Raw genomic sequence first — 13556 nt, 5'->3', positions numbered from 1 at the left:
GAAAATTTAAATATTTCTCTGGGTGGAAACATTGTTGGAAACATTTGGGATGACGTAAGAACACAACTCAGCAAAATATACAACAAAGGTCCAGTCATTTCTAAAGATTTAGTAAAATGTTACATATTATATATTTAATTATACTGTTTGTGTTATTTTTCTGTTTATATTTTTTTTAATGACAATTGAGACACGTTTCAGCCATTGTTATGAACTAAAATGACTTAATACGGTTTAAACCCTTTAGCAGCGGTGTTTATTTTGATTTCTTAACATTTCTAGCAGTGAACCCAAAATTTCCAAATATACAGAATATGTCAGGGGAAAATGTGTCATACACAAGACACACAAATATTTCCATTTGATGGAATAGTACAGCCATAATATTGTGTTGTATTTGAATATGTCACTCCATAAGATATATTTAGCTCCAATTAAACATGACACACAGTTCTTGGTGCTGTCAGACAGAGTGGAATAATGATTTAGCAACTGTAAAGCTACACAAGAGGAAATAAAAGAGGGGGGATGTTATTCTTATCCCAGGTGTTTCCAACAAAGTTCAAACCCAGAGAAATAGATAATTTTATTCAAGGTAGCGGTGCGCTTCATTTGGTCGCCTGTCTTTACAACATGACCTCATCTATGAACATTTCTGCCTGAGTCACATCTGATAGATTTTCACAGGCAGTGGTGTTTTTTTAACAATGAAGACAACAACTCCCAAGATCCCACATTACAACATGTCATCAAACTACATCTTTTGTTTACATTGTTTGAAATGAGAGACTCACAGTGACAGAAATTACATTCTCTGTGTTTAAGGAGTTAAGGAAGGACTGAACCTCTGCCTTCTGGAAATCTGTCCACTATCTTAAAAATACAAAAATCTTACAAATTTAACATTTCAGAAAATATATTCCCTGGTCCTGGTTTAACATATGCACAGGTTAAATGTAAAAAGACTACCTAGCCATCAAAACCAGGAACTGATCAGACCAACAGCTGCTTATACCGTACAGTAAATCCTAGCAGTTACAGTTCTGCTCTTTCTGCATATGCTGCTGAAGGACTTCTCAACTACTGAATGGTTTATTTTGCTACAATTAATGGAAGAGAATGGTTTTATATTTTGATCTCTATTGGTATTTGCTCTGTCTTTGAGTGACTGTGAGATGTAAGGGTTAGATATTACATCATGATAGGCCACTGGGATAAACATGTCCCAAAAGAAATTTGTCAGTGGTCCAGTTTGTCAGTACTTAAATAGTGAGTCGGTCTATACATTTCAAGTGGATGATAGTTTCAGAAGGGTCAGTGTATGTGGTTGTATTCATCACCAAGGTGTGGGAAAGGTAAGAATAATTATGTTGAGCCTCCAGAATTGAAGCCAGTTTCAGTCCCAAGATTTTCCATGCAACCACGAGCATCTGGATCCAGCCTCCCTCCTTTCTCCAGGGGAGCCCCAGCTCTCACTAAACCCAACCGATTCACTCAGTAAACAGCTGGATTATTACATAACGCGAGGTGGGGGCTAAATAGCCTTGAGTCCTTTGAAAAACCTGGAAAAAAAAAGATTAAGCAGGCTCCATTCGCTCATGCAGTTTGGAGTTCAACAGTCATTGACGATCATGCGGCCGTGTTCATTCATCTACTGGGGCCAAAGAGCTTCGAGGCTGTCAAGCCCCGGCTCAACAAATTTCAATTCCTTAATAATTTATTAATGGCAGGCAGTCAAATTGCATATCAATAATGTAGAAGGGCTCAGTACAATGTTGATACAAAACACCCTTTCAGTCGGGCTCATTCATGCTCACAGACCTGCAGACATATGTACTATGTTTAGTCCCACGTGGTCCGGCGCTGGCACATTGCATGAATCCAATCTGCATCAGTGAGCTGTGTAATGCTAGCTGATGATGGAGGGACTCAAAATGCATCTCGTGTTTTCTTTTATTAGTCTTTATTAGTCTGTGCACGATTAAGAGGTCCAGAGGTGAAAAATAAGCTTTTTTTGTAAATAGGGGCTGGGAGAGAAGAACATTTACACTGTAAAATATCAAGAAGAAGGACAAGTGTGATGCATCAACAATATACGTGATCAATTCTTAAATTTATCTCCCAGATTATTGCGTTTATCATTTTTCATCTTAAAGACAATATTTCTCTGCTAACCTGTAAGAAGTTTGCGTCATTTTAGCGACATTTTCACACATACACGACCACCTCGGCTCCCGGGCGATTGGACAGAAGCTATATTGTGTGTCTGGGCACGAGCCAATCACGCATGTAGGACAAATTAAGTGACCAATGGCGGATTTCCATCTAGGTCAGCATCTTTTATTCAGAAGGCACGCGTACACAGTTACATGCCATCTCGCCCCGGGGGCCCTGCGGAGACCCACTCTGCCACCGAGAGATGGCCCACCATTTTGTTCTGTTTTGAAAATGATCTCCATGCATGAGATTAGCTGGGGGGCCCACAAGCTCTTCCCTTTGTTGTGCATCCCAGTTTGGATATTTCCCCGGTTGGTGTCTGTGAATGTGTGTGCAGCGCGTGCAATCGTGGTGCCAGGCTGCATTTATTGCTTGCGTGCGCGTGTGTGTTTTTAATGGGGGTTTTGCTCGTTGCAGGGGCGAATACGATCTCGATGGAGACATCCGATGCCCATTCTGTGTATGAAACTGTAGTGCACTGCTGCCGAGCTTGAGGAGAACGCTTATAGCATCTCAATCTGTCTGCGGTGTTTACAGCAATGCACGCTTTGCAACACAAACCCTGCACGTTTGCACGAGACCAAGTGCCTGTGGAGGCGGGGTCAAAGGTAAAGCTCTGCATTTACTGAGGTCACATGAGACTGCTGCTGGTGCCTCCTCCTTGAACTGTTCGTGACCCCATGCATATAAACATACATAAGCTGTTGCAGGGAGGCAAACGTCAGTTTGTCGTTTGTGACAGACATCAGCTGTCAAAAACACAACCAGGGAGGCGATAAATAACGTCATGCAAGTGGCTACACAAGCATGTAAAGTTGGTTATCATGAGGCTTTACGATGCCACTGCACCAAAATGTAAAAAGCTGTCTCTCTCAGCCGTTGGTTTCCCTCCACAGACTTAAAGCAGCAACAAAGCAACTAGGCAGAGAGAGAGAGAGAGACAGAGAGCTAGAGAGAGAGAGAGAGAGAGAGAGAGAGAGAGACTGGGGATGTGGTTGCTATAGTAACCATCTGGTGGGTCTGAACTGTTTCTCCCTGGCATTCATTTCATCATATTGAGCCTCTGTCTCTCTCCCTCTCTCTTCCTCCACTCTCACTTTTGTTTATCCCCCTCTTTTCCTCCTTCTCTCCTGGCTCTCCATCTCTCTTATCTCCTCATCTCCCTCTCGTGCCGCCGCTCTTCCACTCTCTTCCGATCTGCCTGCCTGCCTGTCGCCCTCCCTCCTTCCCTCCCTCCTCCAGCTCTCTTCACTTTCCTTGGAAAACAGTGCGAGAGAGTGTTTAATGTTAATGTGGAGTGGTCCCTGCCTTTGTTTGCTGTCTGTCCATTTTTATCACTCCGCACCTGAGAGTCCCATCTGTCCAGCCTGGACTCTTACCCCCCTTTTTCAGAGGAGAACACGAGGTTGAGGTTTTTTGGAGGGGAGTAGAAGGCTGGACTGGTATCTGAGAGGGAACTTGATTGAAAGATTGACGTCATCCGCGATCACGATTTAAGCTGCAAACAAAGTGGGTTTTACCACCATATCATAGACAGGGTTGTTGTTTTGGTCACATGCTCTGATTCAGCTCTGCCCAGTCAGAAAAACTTGACGTAAAACCCCCATTCGGGAGCCGCAGGCAGAATATTCTGGTGTGGCGTCTAAAGGGATGCTCATTTATTTTTCCAACGAGGGCCGCATTTTCCTTTTCCCTCCTCACATCCTTGTAAATTCCCAGCGGAGCCTCAATCAGCAAGAGAATACCTGATCCCAATGCCAATTGAGCCCACACACACACACACACACACACACACACACACACACACACACACACACACACACACAGGAAAACACACAGGAATCTACAAACAGATACTGCATGTCCGTACATCTGTGCACACACGGAAATGGCAAAAAATCAAAATAAATAGACCAACATCTGCACATGTACGCAGACATAAAAACACACACATGCAGTGGAATGAAATGCAAATGTTGCCTCAGCCATTTGCATGCCATACACATGCTATTTCTGCATCATATAAAGCCCATTGATTCGCGCCAAGAAAGACAGGAGGCGATTTTCCCAGTGAGGTGGCTCAGCATGTGAGGTCACCGCGGGTATTTCCCAGCGAAGACGCAAAGGTCAGATTCACGAGTCCAGAGAAGAGGCTGTGTGAGGCCTGAGTGCATGTTAGCTTGTGTGTGTGCAGCTAGCAGGGAGCTTGCTGGGTGTCGTTTTGCGCCTTGTGTCTGTGACCTATGAAGCTCTTTCTCCCTTGAATATCTCTGCTCACTCCTTCCTACTTCTACACCTGTCAGACATACAGTGTGTAACCTGATCAGCCATCAAAATCTTGACATCTGTCTGCCCACTTTCACAGCACCAGTCATTAGCCTCTCATCAGTCCTCACTACAAAACCCATTTGCCACAATATTATCCAAACAGTCTGTGACTCACTGAGTTAATAAAGAGCTTCCCATTTTGTAAATGACACGAATGGAGGATCTGTTACTGTTAAGTGTGATTCTGAGCCTCTTCTAGCAGCAGTGGTCACTCAGCTCTAATTTGTATGTATCTGTCCAGCCTGAGGTGAGCAGCATCTGCTGCATCTCTGTGATAACAGCATTAGGAGCATCTAAGTATGCAGCTAAGAGGGTTCGTGTGATAAATACATAATCTGCATTCGAGACGTGTGTGTGTTTATCTGTGAATATGTGTTACGTATGTCAGCTGGATAAGTGTTACATTATCTACACTAACTGAGAAATGTGTCTTCCTGGATTAGCACTAGTTAAAATGCATGACGAGGCTGTCAGTAGTGAGGAGGGTGGACAGTAAGACACTTGTACCTGTTTATTTAAATATATGTGAGGAATAAATGAGCAAGAGAAGTTTGAATGGCTCTCATGTAGCAGATGGCAGATTTGTGCACTGGGCAAAAGTGAACTTTCGCATGCTGTGTAATGAACTTTGGATTAAAGATTGTGGCTGAGTAAGGTCTGCTCTGCACTGTTGTTGCATCATTTTAACAGGGTTTTATATTTAGTTTTTTTAGATATCATTCCCCTGGGAGCACTGTCATCTTGTGTCTCACACCAGATGCTGTGGACAGGCTAGTTTTCCTGGCACAGAATCTGTAATGTCTCGCCCTTTAGTCACCCAAGCCTGTGTTGATAAAGGCAAGGCGGTGAAGTTCATAATGTTTCAGAGAGTGAAGGCGGATGCAGTCGGAATAGAGGAAAAGCAGTGAAGCTGTCAGTTTGGCAGTAAATTTCAATTTAAGGTTTTGTCAATAAATCTGTCATCTGCTTTGGAGATCCATTCAAATGTCTTTTGCTCCTTTGCTCCTCACAGATACTTTAATAAACAGGTATATAGATGCGATAGAGGAGGTGCACTGCTTACTTAAAGGGGCTCTTTGTAACAATGTGTGACAATTAACATGTATTAATCACTTTCTTACTGGCAATATGTGAGCAGATTTTAACGTGACGTGAAAAATGAGCCCTTCCCTGTCTCTCTCTCGGTTGCCGACACAAACCTGTGGACCATTTGTTGAAGCTGTTTATTGCTGCTGGACTGTGGGGTTTCTTTGTGAAGGACTCAGTTCAGCTTCGGACCAGCTTCCACCACAGCACAGAAGCTCCACAGAGCCCCTTTAAGGACTAGTCAATTATTTATATATCTGTGAATCAAATATACTTAAACACTGGTGATCACAATCAATGCTGTTACCTGCAAACAGTCTCTGTAAATGACCAACTCACCTCTGATGTACTGTGTGTACTGTAACTTCCCAGTTATGAGGACAAAGAAAACAGAAAGGAAAGAACCACAAAACACATCATGAACCACAACTTATGTTTCATATGACTGCACAGCTACAGTACCAAACTTTACATGTTTAAACAAACAATTATGGAAAAATGTGTTATTGGTTTGCCAGCTTTGTAAACATAATTGTGGACACAATGAATATCAATATGTTGCATTCAAATCAATACATTTTAAAGAGTTTTATCATAGGTCTTTAAATTGCTCTGTAGTCAAAGTGAATAATCCACTTAGGCAGATTACTGATACGAGTTTCTTCTTCGTATTCTGCTGTATGGTAAGGCTTAAAATCCTTAATATTTGTTGATGCTGTGAGAGGTGTTGATTTAGATTTACTATGTCAAACAGAGAGGGACTCTTTCAGAAAATCTGGCAACCTGTCGTAGTGTTTTGTGCCAGTACCTTGTAACTTCAGTGATAATTTATGAGTAATTTCTCCTCTTTCATGTTACAGGAAGTGTTCTTCTTTCCTTCCATTTGTTGTTGTTGGTTTATGTGTTTGTGTGTTTGTCCTGCTGTATTTCCATTCAGCTTTTCAAAATCAATACACCGATATTAAAAGTAGAGAAGTATTGATATGACTTTGTGGCACCTTTGAGGTTTCAGTTTGAGGCATCAGCAGGAACGTTATCCCGTTTAGTGCTGGTGTGTGTTCACACGTGACACCGGTTCCTGTCTTGTAATGCAGATTTTCTGTGTTTGGCACTTCGTGACTGTTCAGACACGGTGTCATCTTGCAGTGTTTATGACCGATGCACCTGCAATTCAGCATTCAAGCAAAGACTCTTTAGCTCTCTTTTTCTCTGCTGGTCGTCTTACGTTGCCTGCAAAAATCCACTCTTCTCTCCAAAGCTCAGCTAAAAGGTGACGCATGCTGATAATTGGTATTCAACTTACTACTGTATGAGTCACATGTGTGGCTGCCTTTGTAGTTGTGATTTACTATGGGTGCAAAAAGATGTAATGTGGTGAGTAGGAAAAGGTTAAAAATGAGAACAACAAACCTGACCTTCAGATTGACTGAAAGGCAAATAATGGCATGTGTGCGCCACAAATTACCGATTCAAACGGATGATTTCTGCAGGACTACTCTAACGTGCTTCTGTGATTTCCTGCAGCGTGTCACTACAGGTTTGACTGTGTGGGAACAGTGTGTGACCCTGTGTTGAGACCGATCAGAGCCGAGCTCGGTCCGATCACATCGCGCTCTCTCTGCAACGTCTTGGATGAAAGGATCCACCACACAGAAAAATCATAGACCATTACTCCCTAAATGTAACATCCTCTCATTCTGTGTGAGGGGATAGGCTGCTGCTGCAGTAGGCGCCATCGTCATGGTTGACTGCCGTCTTGGAAGAAGGGACTATTTTGGCAGGATAATGCGGTCACGCCACTGAGTGAATAGGGGGTCTTGAGAGAAGAGGGCAGAGATAAGAGAATGGAGAACATTCCATTAAAGATAGCGATGGTATCAAGCCGAGGCTCAGGGAAGACTATTCTGCACCGAAAACCCAGCGCAGCACCCATCGAGTGCAAGGTGCATCCGTTACCATGGTACCCAGCCCAGGCAGCTCCTTTCATGTCTGTCAAGACTGGGGAAAGGGGGGGAGGGGGGGGGTGAGCAATATGTTAGTCTCGCCTGCAGTTGGAGCTGAAACGGACATGTGTGTGCGCTGCATGTATGTGTTCCCAGCACACACACCCCGGCGGTCGGGAGTTTAAGATGCTGTACGCTGACAGAGGCTCGTCACACAACATGAATCATTTAGTCACCACAGCAGAGTTGGAAATGTCACGTCTCATCAGTGTTCCACATGCCTCAGTGGCCCTGCACCATTTACATCTCTGGCAACGGAGTTAAAGGGAGGACTTGATTAAAGAGAGGAGCTGAGATTTTTTTTAGATGCAAACAGACATTTATTGCATTGGGAAGCAGTGGTGTACATTTTCCCCACAGAATCATTTGCAATACTGTAGCACTTCATGAGATGGCAGGATGTTGCGCAGTTGTCCGAGCCGAGCGTCTCAACTCTCCTCTCTGAGCAAATCCACAAAATATGTGGATTTCAAATTCTTGACGCTCATCTTTCTGTCTCCTTCCATATCTGATCTTTCCGAGGACTGGGATGCTACTTTCTCACAGTGGAAAATGCTGACTTGACCTTCCTTGGCAGCCAGATAGGCAATCCAATAACAACAGGGGAAACTGTACAAGGAACATATCCAAAAGTCAGCCAAGCTATTTGCTACTGTCTATATCTTTCTGATACAAAACTAGACTTTTGTTTTTTTGCTACAGTTTTAAAACAGTTTAAAAAACAGAAAGCAACATCGAGTACATCATTCCGTATTGTAAACCACAATCAACACTAAACAGTAAATAGTACTTTGTCATAATCTTTATTACAAGATATTAGGCCACTGTACAAATCAGTGTGAATCGTACAGTACAACGCAGAATTAAGACTGTTTCTCGAGGTTTGTCATTCAAAGCTGTATACGAGGTGCTTCAAGAATACACAAGAGTTTCAGAACTTCTGCCGTGCATGCATGATTTCATATTTGCCATGCATGAGTTGGTACTTCAGTGTTTTTAAGAAAGAGCCCTAAAAAATGGCAACCCAACAAAACGACTGAATCGTATGAGTAAATGTATAAAGCACAAAAAAACAGAAGTTACAAGTTGTCCGGTACAGTATATCCCTCATGAGATTTTGGCACACACGATAATGCACAATGCAATATAAATAGTTTATCAATAGGGTGTGTACAGTCAAGTTACAGTATCAACCAATCCAGGTGAAAGCCTGGGAAGCTTACAAACAGGTGGGAGGTACACGGTATATAAATGACTCGTTTAGCTGCAAAGTATGGTAACAAAAAACACTCAGGCAACATCGAGAATTGTTAAGTGAAAAAAAATGTCACTCTCATTCACTCACAAGTTTTTCTCGACATACAAAAGAACACTCCCTCGGGCCTTAAGTCACTGCAAAAGACATATTCCAAAGGATCAATAAATAAAGTCTTCAACACAGAGAACAAACCAGTTTACCGCTTCCCACTTTGTGCAAGAAAATATGGGCTACCCTTTCCATATTTACAAACTCTGTTATTCATTTGCCCTCGATCAAAATGAAGAGCAGAAAGAATGGTACCATAGGTTTGATTGATAAGATATAGGAGAAGTGTGTGCTTTAGTTTTATATCAGATTTATTTCTGTATCCTGTCCCTGATTTCTGCATTTCGACAGCGTCGCCTCCTTCCTCCACCTCGTCCCCCCCCTCTTGGAGTCTTCTCCCGCTTTTGGATTTATGGCGAAACCCTGTAATCGAGGGTGTGTTTGGTCGTGTGAGTGTGTCTGTGTGTGTGTGCGCGTGTGTGTGTGTGTGTGTGTGTCGGGGGGGTCCACCTGGGGGTCTCCTTTGCTGCCATCTCCCGCCCCTGCCAGTGAGTGTCACCCGGATGGCCATGACTGACTGGGAGAGGAGGGCGTGGAAGTGCTGCTTGCTGCCACATGAGAGAAAGTGCTTATATACAGTGTCTTTGGATTAAAACTGGTAAATATCGCCATAAAAAATTTCAAGAGTGTCTTTTGGGGGGTGGTGAGCCGGGCGCTCTAAGCCTCTGCCGGGGTCTTCTCTGTTCCATTTTTCAGCGCTTCGTCGTCGCCATTCTCATCCTCAATCACAACTGTGGATGACAGGGGAGAGAGAGTTAATGAGGGGGGCTCATCTTGGTGTGGCGTCTTGCAAATCCACCACCGACTGACAGCAGGGCATTAGAGCCCAGAACCAGTGGGACTGCGCTGTGTGAGCAGAGGTGGTGTGTGCGTGCATATGATGGGAAGAGTATGCAAAAAGAGAAAGATAAAGATGAGCGCGGTTGCGTGTGCGTGAGGCACATTTGTGAATATGCATGTCTGTATTTCTGCGCATCTCCTTGCCGTGCACCCACAGGTGCAACCCTCGCACGTCTGCCCGTTTGCCATGTTTGTCCATGTTGTGTCTGCGCGCTACTGTACATGCAACTGTGCATGTGTGTGCCAGCACGAAGAACCCTCTCATGGGTGTCATCAGAAACAGCCTGAGATGATCATGCAAACACACAAAAAAAAAATCATAATTGCACAAGCACACAGATCTCAATCAATCCAAGCAGTCACAGGGGAGGGGACATCCAGCAGCACAACTCAGCTGAGCAGCATTCAGATGGCATTTAGCGGCACGCACTGCGCACCCAACTTGTGTTGCAATGCGAATAGAATATTTAAAAAGCCCATACATCCCACACGCATGCAGACAACAGATCATCATCTCATCACTCCACTGGAGGACATGTCCAGGCAAAGGTGTTGCCTATGTGGCTGCACACACACACACACACACACACACACACACACACATCCTTTAATTGTGATCCACTGGTAACCTATGTGCGCATTCAACACATCACCATGCAAACGAAAACGCCTTAATTATATAATTACCCCGTTTGCTCCTGCCTATCTGTCCCAGCTTCGGCGGACGTTTATTCTGTGAGCCGTTGAAGAAGTTGTTGGTGTCTTGAAGACGACAGGTGAAGGAAAGGTGTCCCTCGTCGCCCTCATTTCCATAATGACTCATTTTCTCTTCGTTGAAAGGTAGCACTTCCGACATCTCCAAATGCGTCTTTATCACCAAGGCGCACGAACTGAAATGTAAAAAAGCTCGTCGCCAAGCTTGAACTCGGCCGTCTGTAACAAACAAAAGAGGGGGGAGAAAAAAAAACCACAATGCTATCTGCTGACACGATCTAGCCCTTTCTGTTTACCCCGAAGACACGTGTCTGTCTCCGTAGGTACGCAACAGAAATAACAGCAAAATCAAAAAATGTCCTCAGTTTCCCCTCTCCTGGAGCTTCGGCAACATTATTCAGGATTTCCAGCGGTTTCTTCTCCGTGCGTATTGCTTTGGAAATGGAGGCGCACGTACAATGGAGCCGTGGAGCGCCCGCTGGTTTCGAGCGGCTGAACCCGTCGCACGGAAAATCTGAGGAAGAAATGCAAATTGAGGAGCGATGCAAAACACGGATCCCGGGGAGACCTGGCGAGGGAGCTGTTCGGGGGTTTTCTGGTGCAGCCCAGAGAAGCTTCCAGTTAAGAGTCGTGGTGTACCAGCGCTCCGCTCTCCGGGATCTGGATGCAATCAAACAAATGGCGAGCTTATATTCAAGGATGGCACCTGAATGCGAGCCAGCGCAGGTCTTTTGGAAAACGTCGTTTACGCGCCGCCGCTCGACGAGTTAGAGACGCCGAATCATCCCAAAGTGTTTTATGTGATCGTGAAATTGGCGATTGCTTTGATCACAGGGGCGTTTGAGCGTGTCCACCGAGTCAGAGCTCACCAGAGGATGGCGGTGTTTTCATAGGCTGAGATGTGACTTTTGGCCCCATGGCGCACTTCCAGTTCAATATGAGGGGCCTGCGCTATTTTCACCCGCTTTCGCCATGAGCTGTGATGTCAGTGTGGAGGGGCTGTAAAGGGGTTTGAGATGTCCTCGGATGGAGATCAGGGATCTGCTCCAGGAAGCTGTTTGACTGAGTGATGATATCTGGATATTTTCTGAGTTGAGACAACGGCTGCTCAGTCCATGCTCCATCTGATGATGTTCCAGGTTTTACTTGGGGGAAAGTATCCAGATTACTCGGTACAACATCATACTGAGATGTTTTAAAAACACAACTTGATGATATAGAGTCCAGTAATCCCTAAAACGACCTCCTCACACTCTACATTTTCATTATTCAGATCATATAATGATAATGTCCTCAGCTCTCAAAAGATCCATTTTCTCACACTATAGGTGTAAAGTTACCAGATCAGTGGGCTGTGCTGCTTTGTGAAATGAAGCCCCCTCTTTAGGTTGAATCATTCTCATCAGGTCTACCTCCCACTGTACTGTTTACATAAATCTGTCTTCTATAGGAACAGCAGCACAAAAGGGTCTGCAGTAAAGGACACGGACCAATGGACGGGTATTAAATCTGAACTTATCCTCGCTCAGAGAAACTTATATCATTACCCAGACAATGAGATGAAAGCTGATATGTGAGGCTGCAGCAGCACTAACTTTAATATGTCCTCAGCTATTCATAGAAGAGGTGCAGTCATGACACACCTAGTCCCTGTGGAAGTACACGGGCCATTGTTTTATCAAGAGGCTCACCTTTCATATCAGATCATCTCAGTAACGACTCTGTCGGGGTCACAGCATGTGATTTTATCAGTCTCCGTATTGATTATTTTTGATTAATTAAGCCTCAACAAACGTGCCAATCCTGAACATTAGCCATGTCAAAGGAATGTTAACTTTATATATATTTGTTTAACCGTTGGCTGCAGAGCTTCGTGTAGAGATGGATTGTTGTGTTATTTAAAATAGTAAAGAATAAAGTGAAAAATTAGGTTAGACATAAAAAATGAGAAGCGATGACTGTGTAACTTTTGAAAAGCCGCCACAGCTGACAAATACTGGATGATACTAGGTGTAACCGTAGTTACAGTAAACGTTTTCTTTGGGTTATTTTTTACCACTTAAGTTCACAATACTGATGGTGCTGCTCGCTAAGCTGTATACTGTGGTAGTTTATATACACCATCAGTAAATGATTCCACGGCACTGTTTTGGACGTGCAGAACTGAGTTTATTGTTGAATACAATGTTTATTTTATTATTTAAAGCACTTTACCTATTATTTTATTTGTATATTTACATGTGTAGCATTTCATTTATATTAACTGTCCCCTTGCCTTCGAGTAAATACTGGTTCTTTACCTGCCACGTTTTAGGAAGGACAGGTGTGAGAGAAACAGAGGTAGAGTAACATGTGCAGATGAAGGAGTTGTGCTGTGAACCCAGAGAGGACGAAGCTGGATGTACACCGTCCAGCCATGTTGGTATCGATTAAAAGAAGATTCAAGAACGTGAAACAAAGACAATTGTAAACTGCTGGAGAACGAAGGACCGGAGAACCACATTTCAATCTGAATACTTCGTCCACTGGTTATTATTTTCTAACATAATACTAAAACACCCAGATAGTTTTCTCCACCAGGCCGGCGTGGCTGTAGTTTGATCAAGTTTGAGTGACAGTGATCTGGTAAAATGGTGCATAGAGGTTTGTAAAATCAGTCACTGTGAAAGCTCCTCTCACTTCAAAGCCACAAGAAGAAAACAGACAGAAACACAAGACAAGAGAAATATCTCATGTGTGAAACAGCCAAACACAAAACACAGATTAACATAAGATCATAATTTTTTTAGCTGAACATACAGTGCAAAAGTCAAATTCAGGACCAAATTTCTTTGGACAGTCCCTTTTATATAACTTTTACAGAGGAGCAATATAAAGGCTCCTGACTGGAAACGTCACAAACTGGCATGGTTCGTGCACGACTCTGCAGCGGGTGATTAAAATCACCCAGAACATCACCCGCAACCATCTACAGAGCATTGTGTTTTCTAAAAAATGATTAT

General features: G+C 43.6%; 1 protein-coding gene across 1 annotated transcript; it reads right to left on the bottom strand.

Moving 5' to 3' along the window:
• Positions 1–8421: 8421 nt before the first annotated feature.
• Positions 8422–11426, bottom strand: camk2n1a (calcium/calmodulin dependent protein kinase II inhibitor 1a). The gene is made up of 2 exons (XM_084349311.1): positions 10528–11426; positions 8422–9731 (listed from the first exon to the last, which is right to left on the bottom strand). The coding sequence occupies exons 1-2, from the start codon at positions 10694–10696 to the stop codon at positions 9658–9660; spliced, it is 243 nt and encodes an 80-aa protein (XP_084205437.1). The 5' UTR covers positions 10697–11426; the 3' UTR covers positions 8422–9657.
• Between the last annotated feature and the right edge of the window lie 2130 nt (positions 11427–13556).

This window comes from Pagrus pagrus (assembly GCF_965226575.1).
Source record: "Pagrus pagrus genome assembly, chromosome: 3".
In the NCBI taxonomy this organism is placed as follows: domain Eukaryota; kingdom Metazoa; phylum Chordata; class Actinopteri; order Spariformes; family Sparidae; genus Pagrus; species Pagrus pagrus.
The sequence above is the reverse complement of the archived record's forward strand: the minus strand, read 5'-3'. Positions and strand labels throughout refer to the sequence as shown.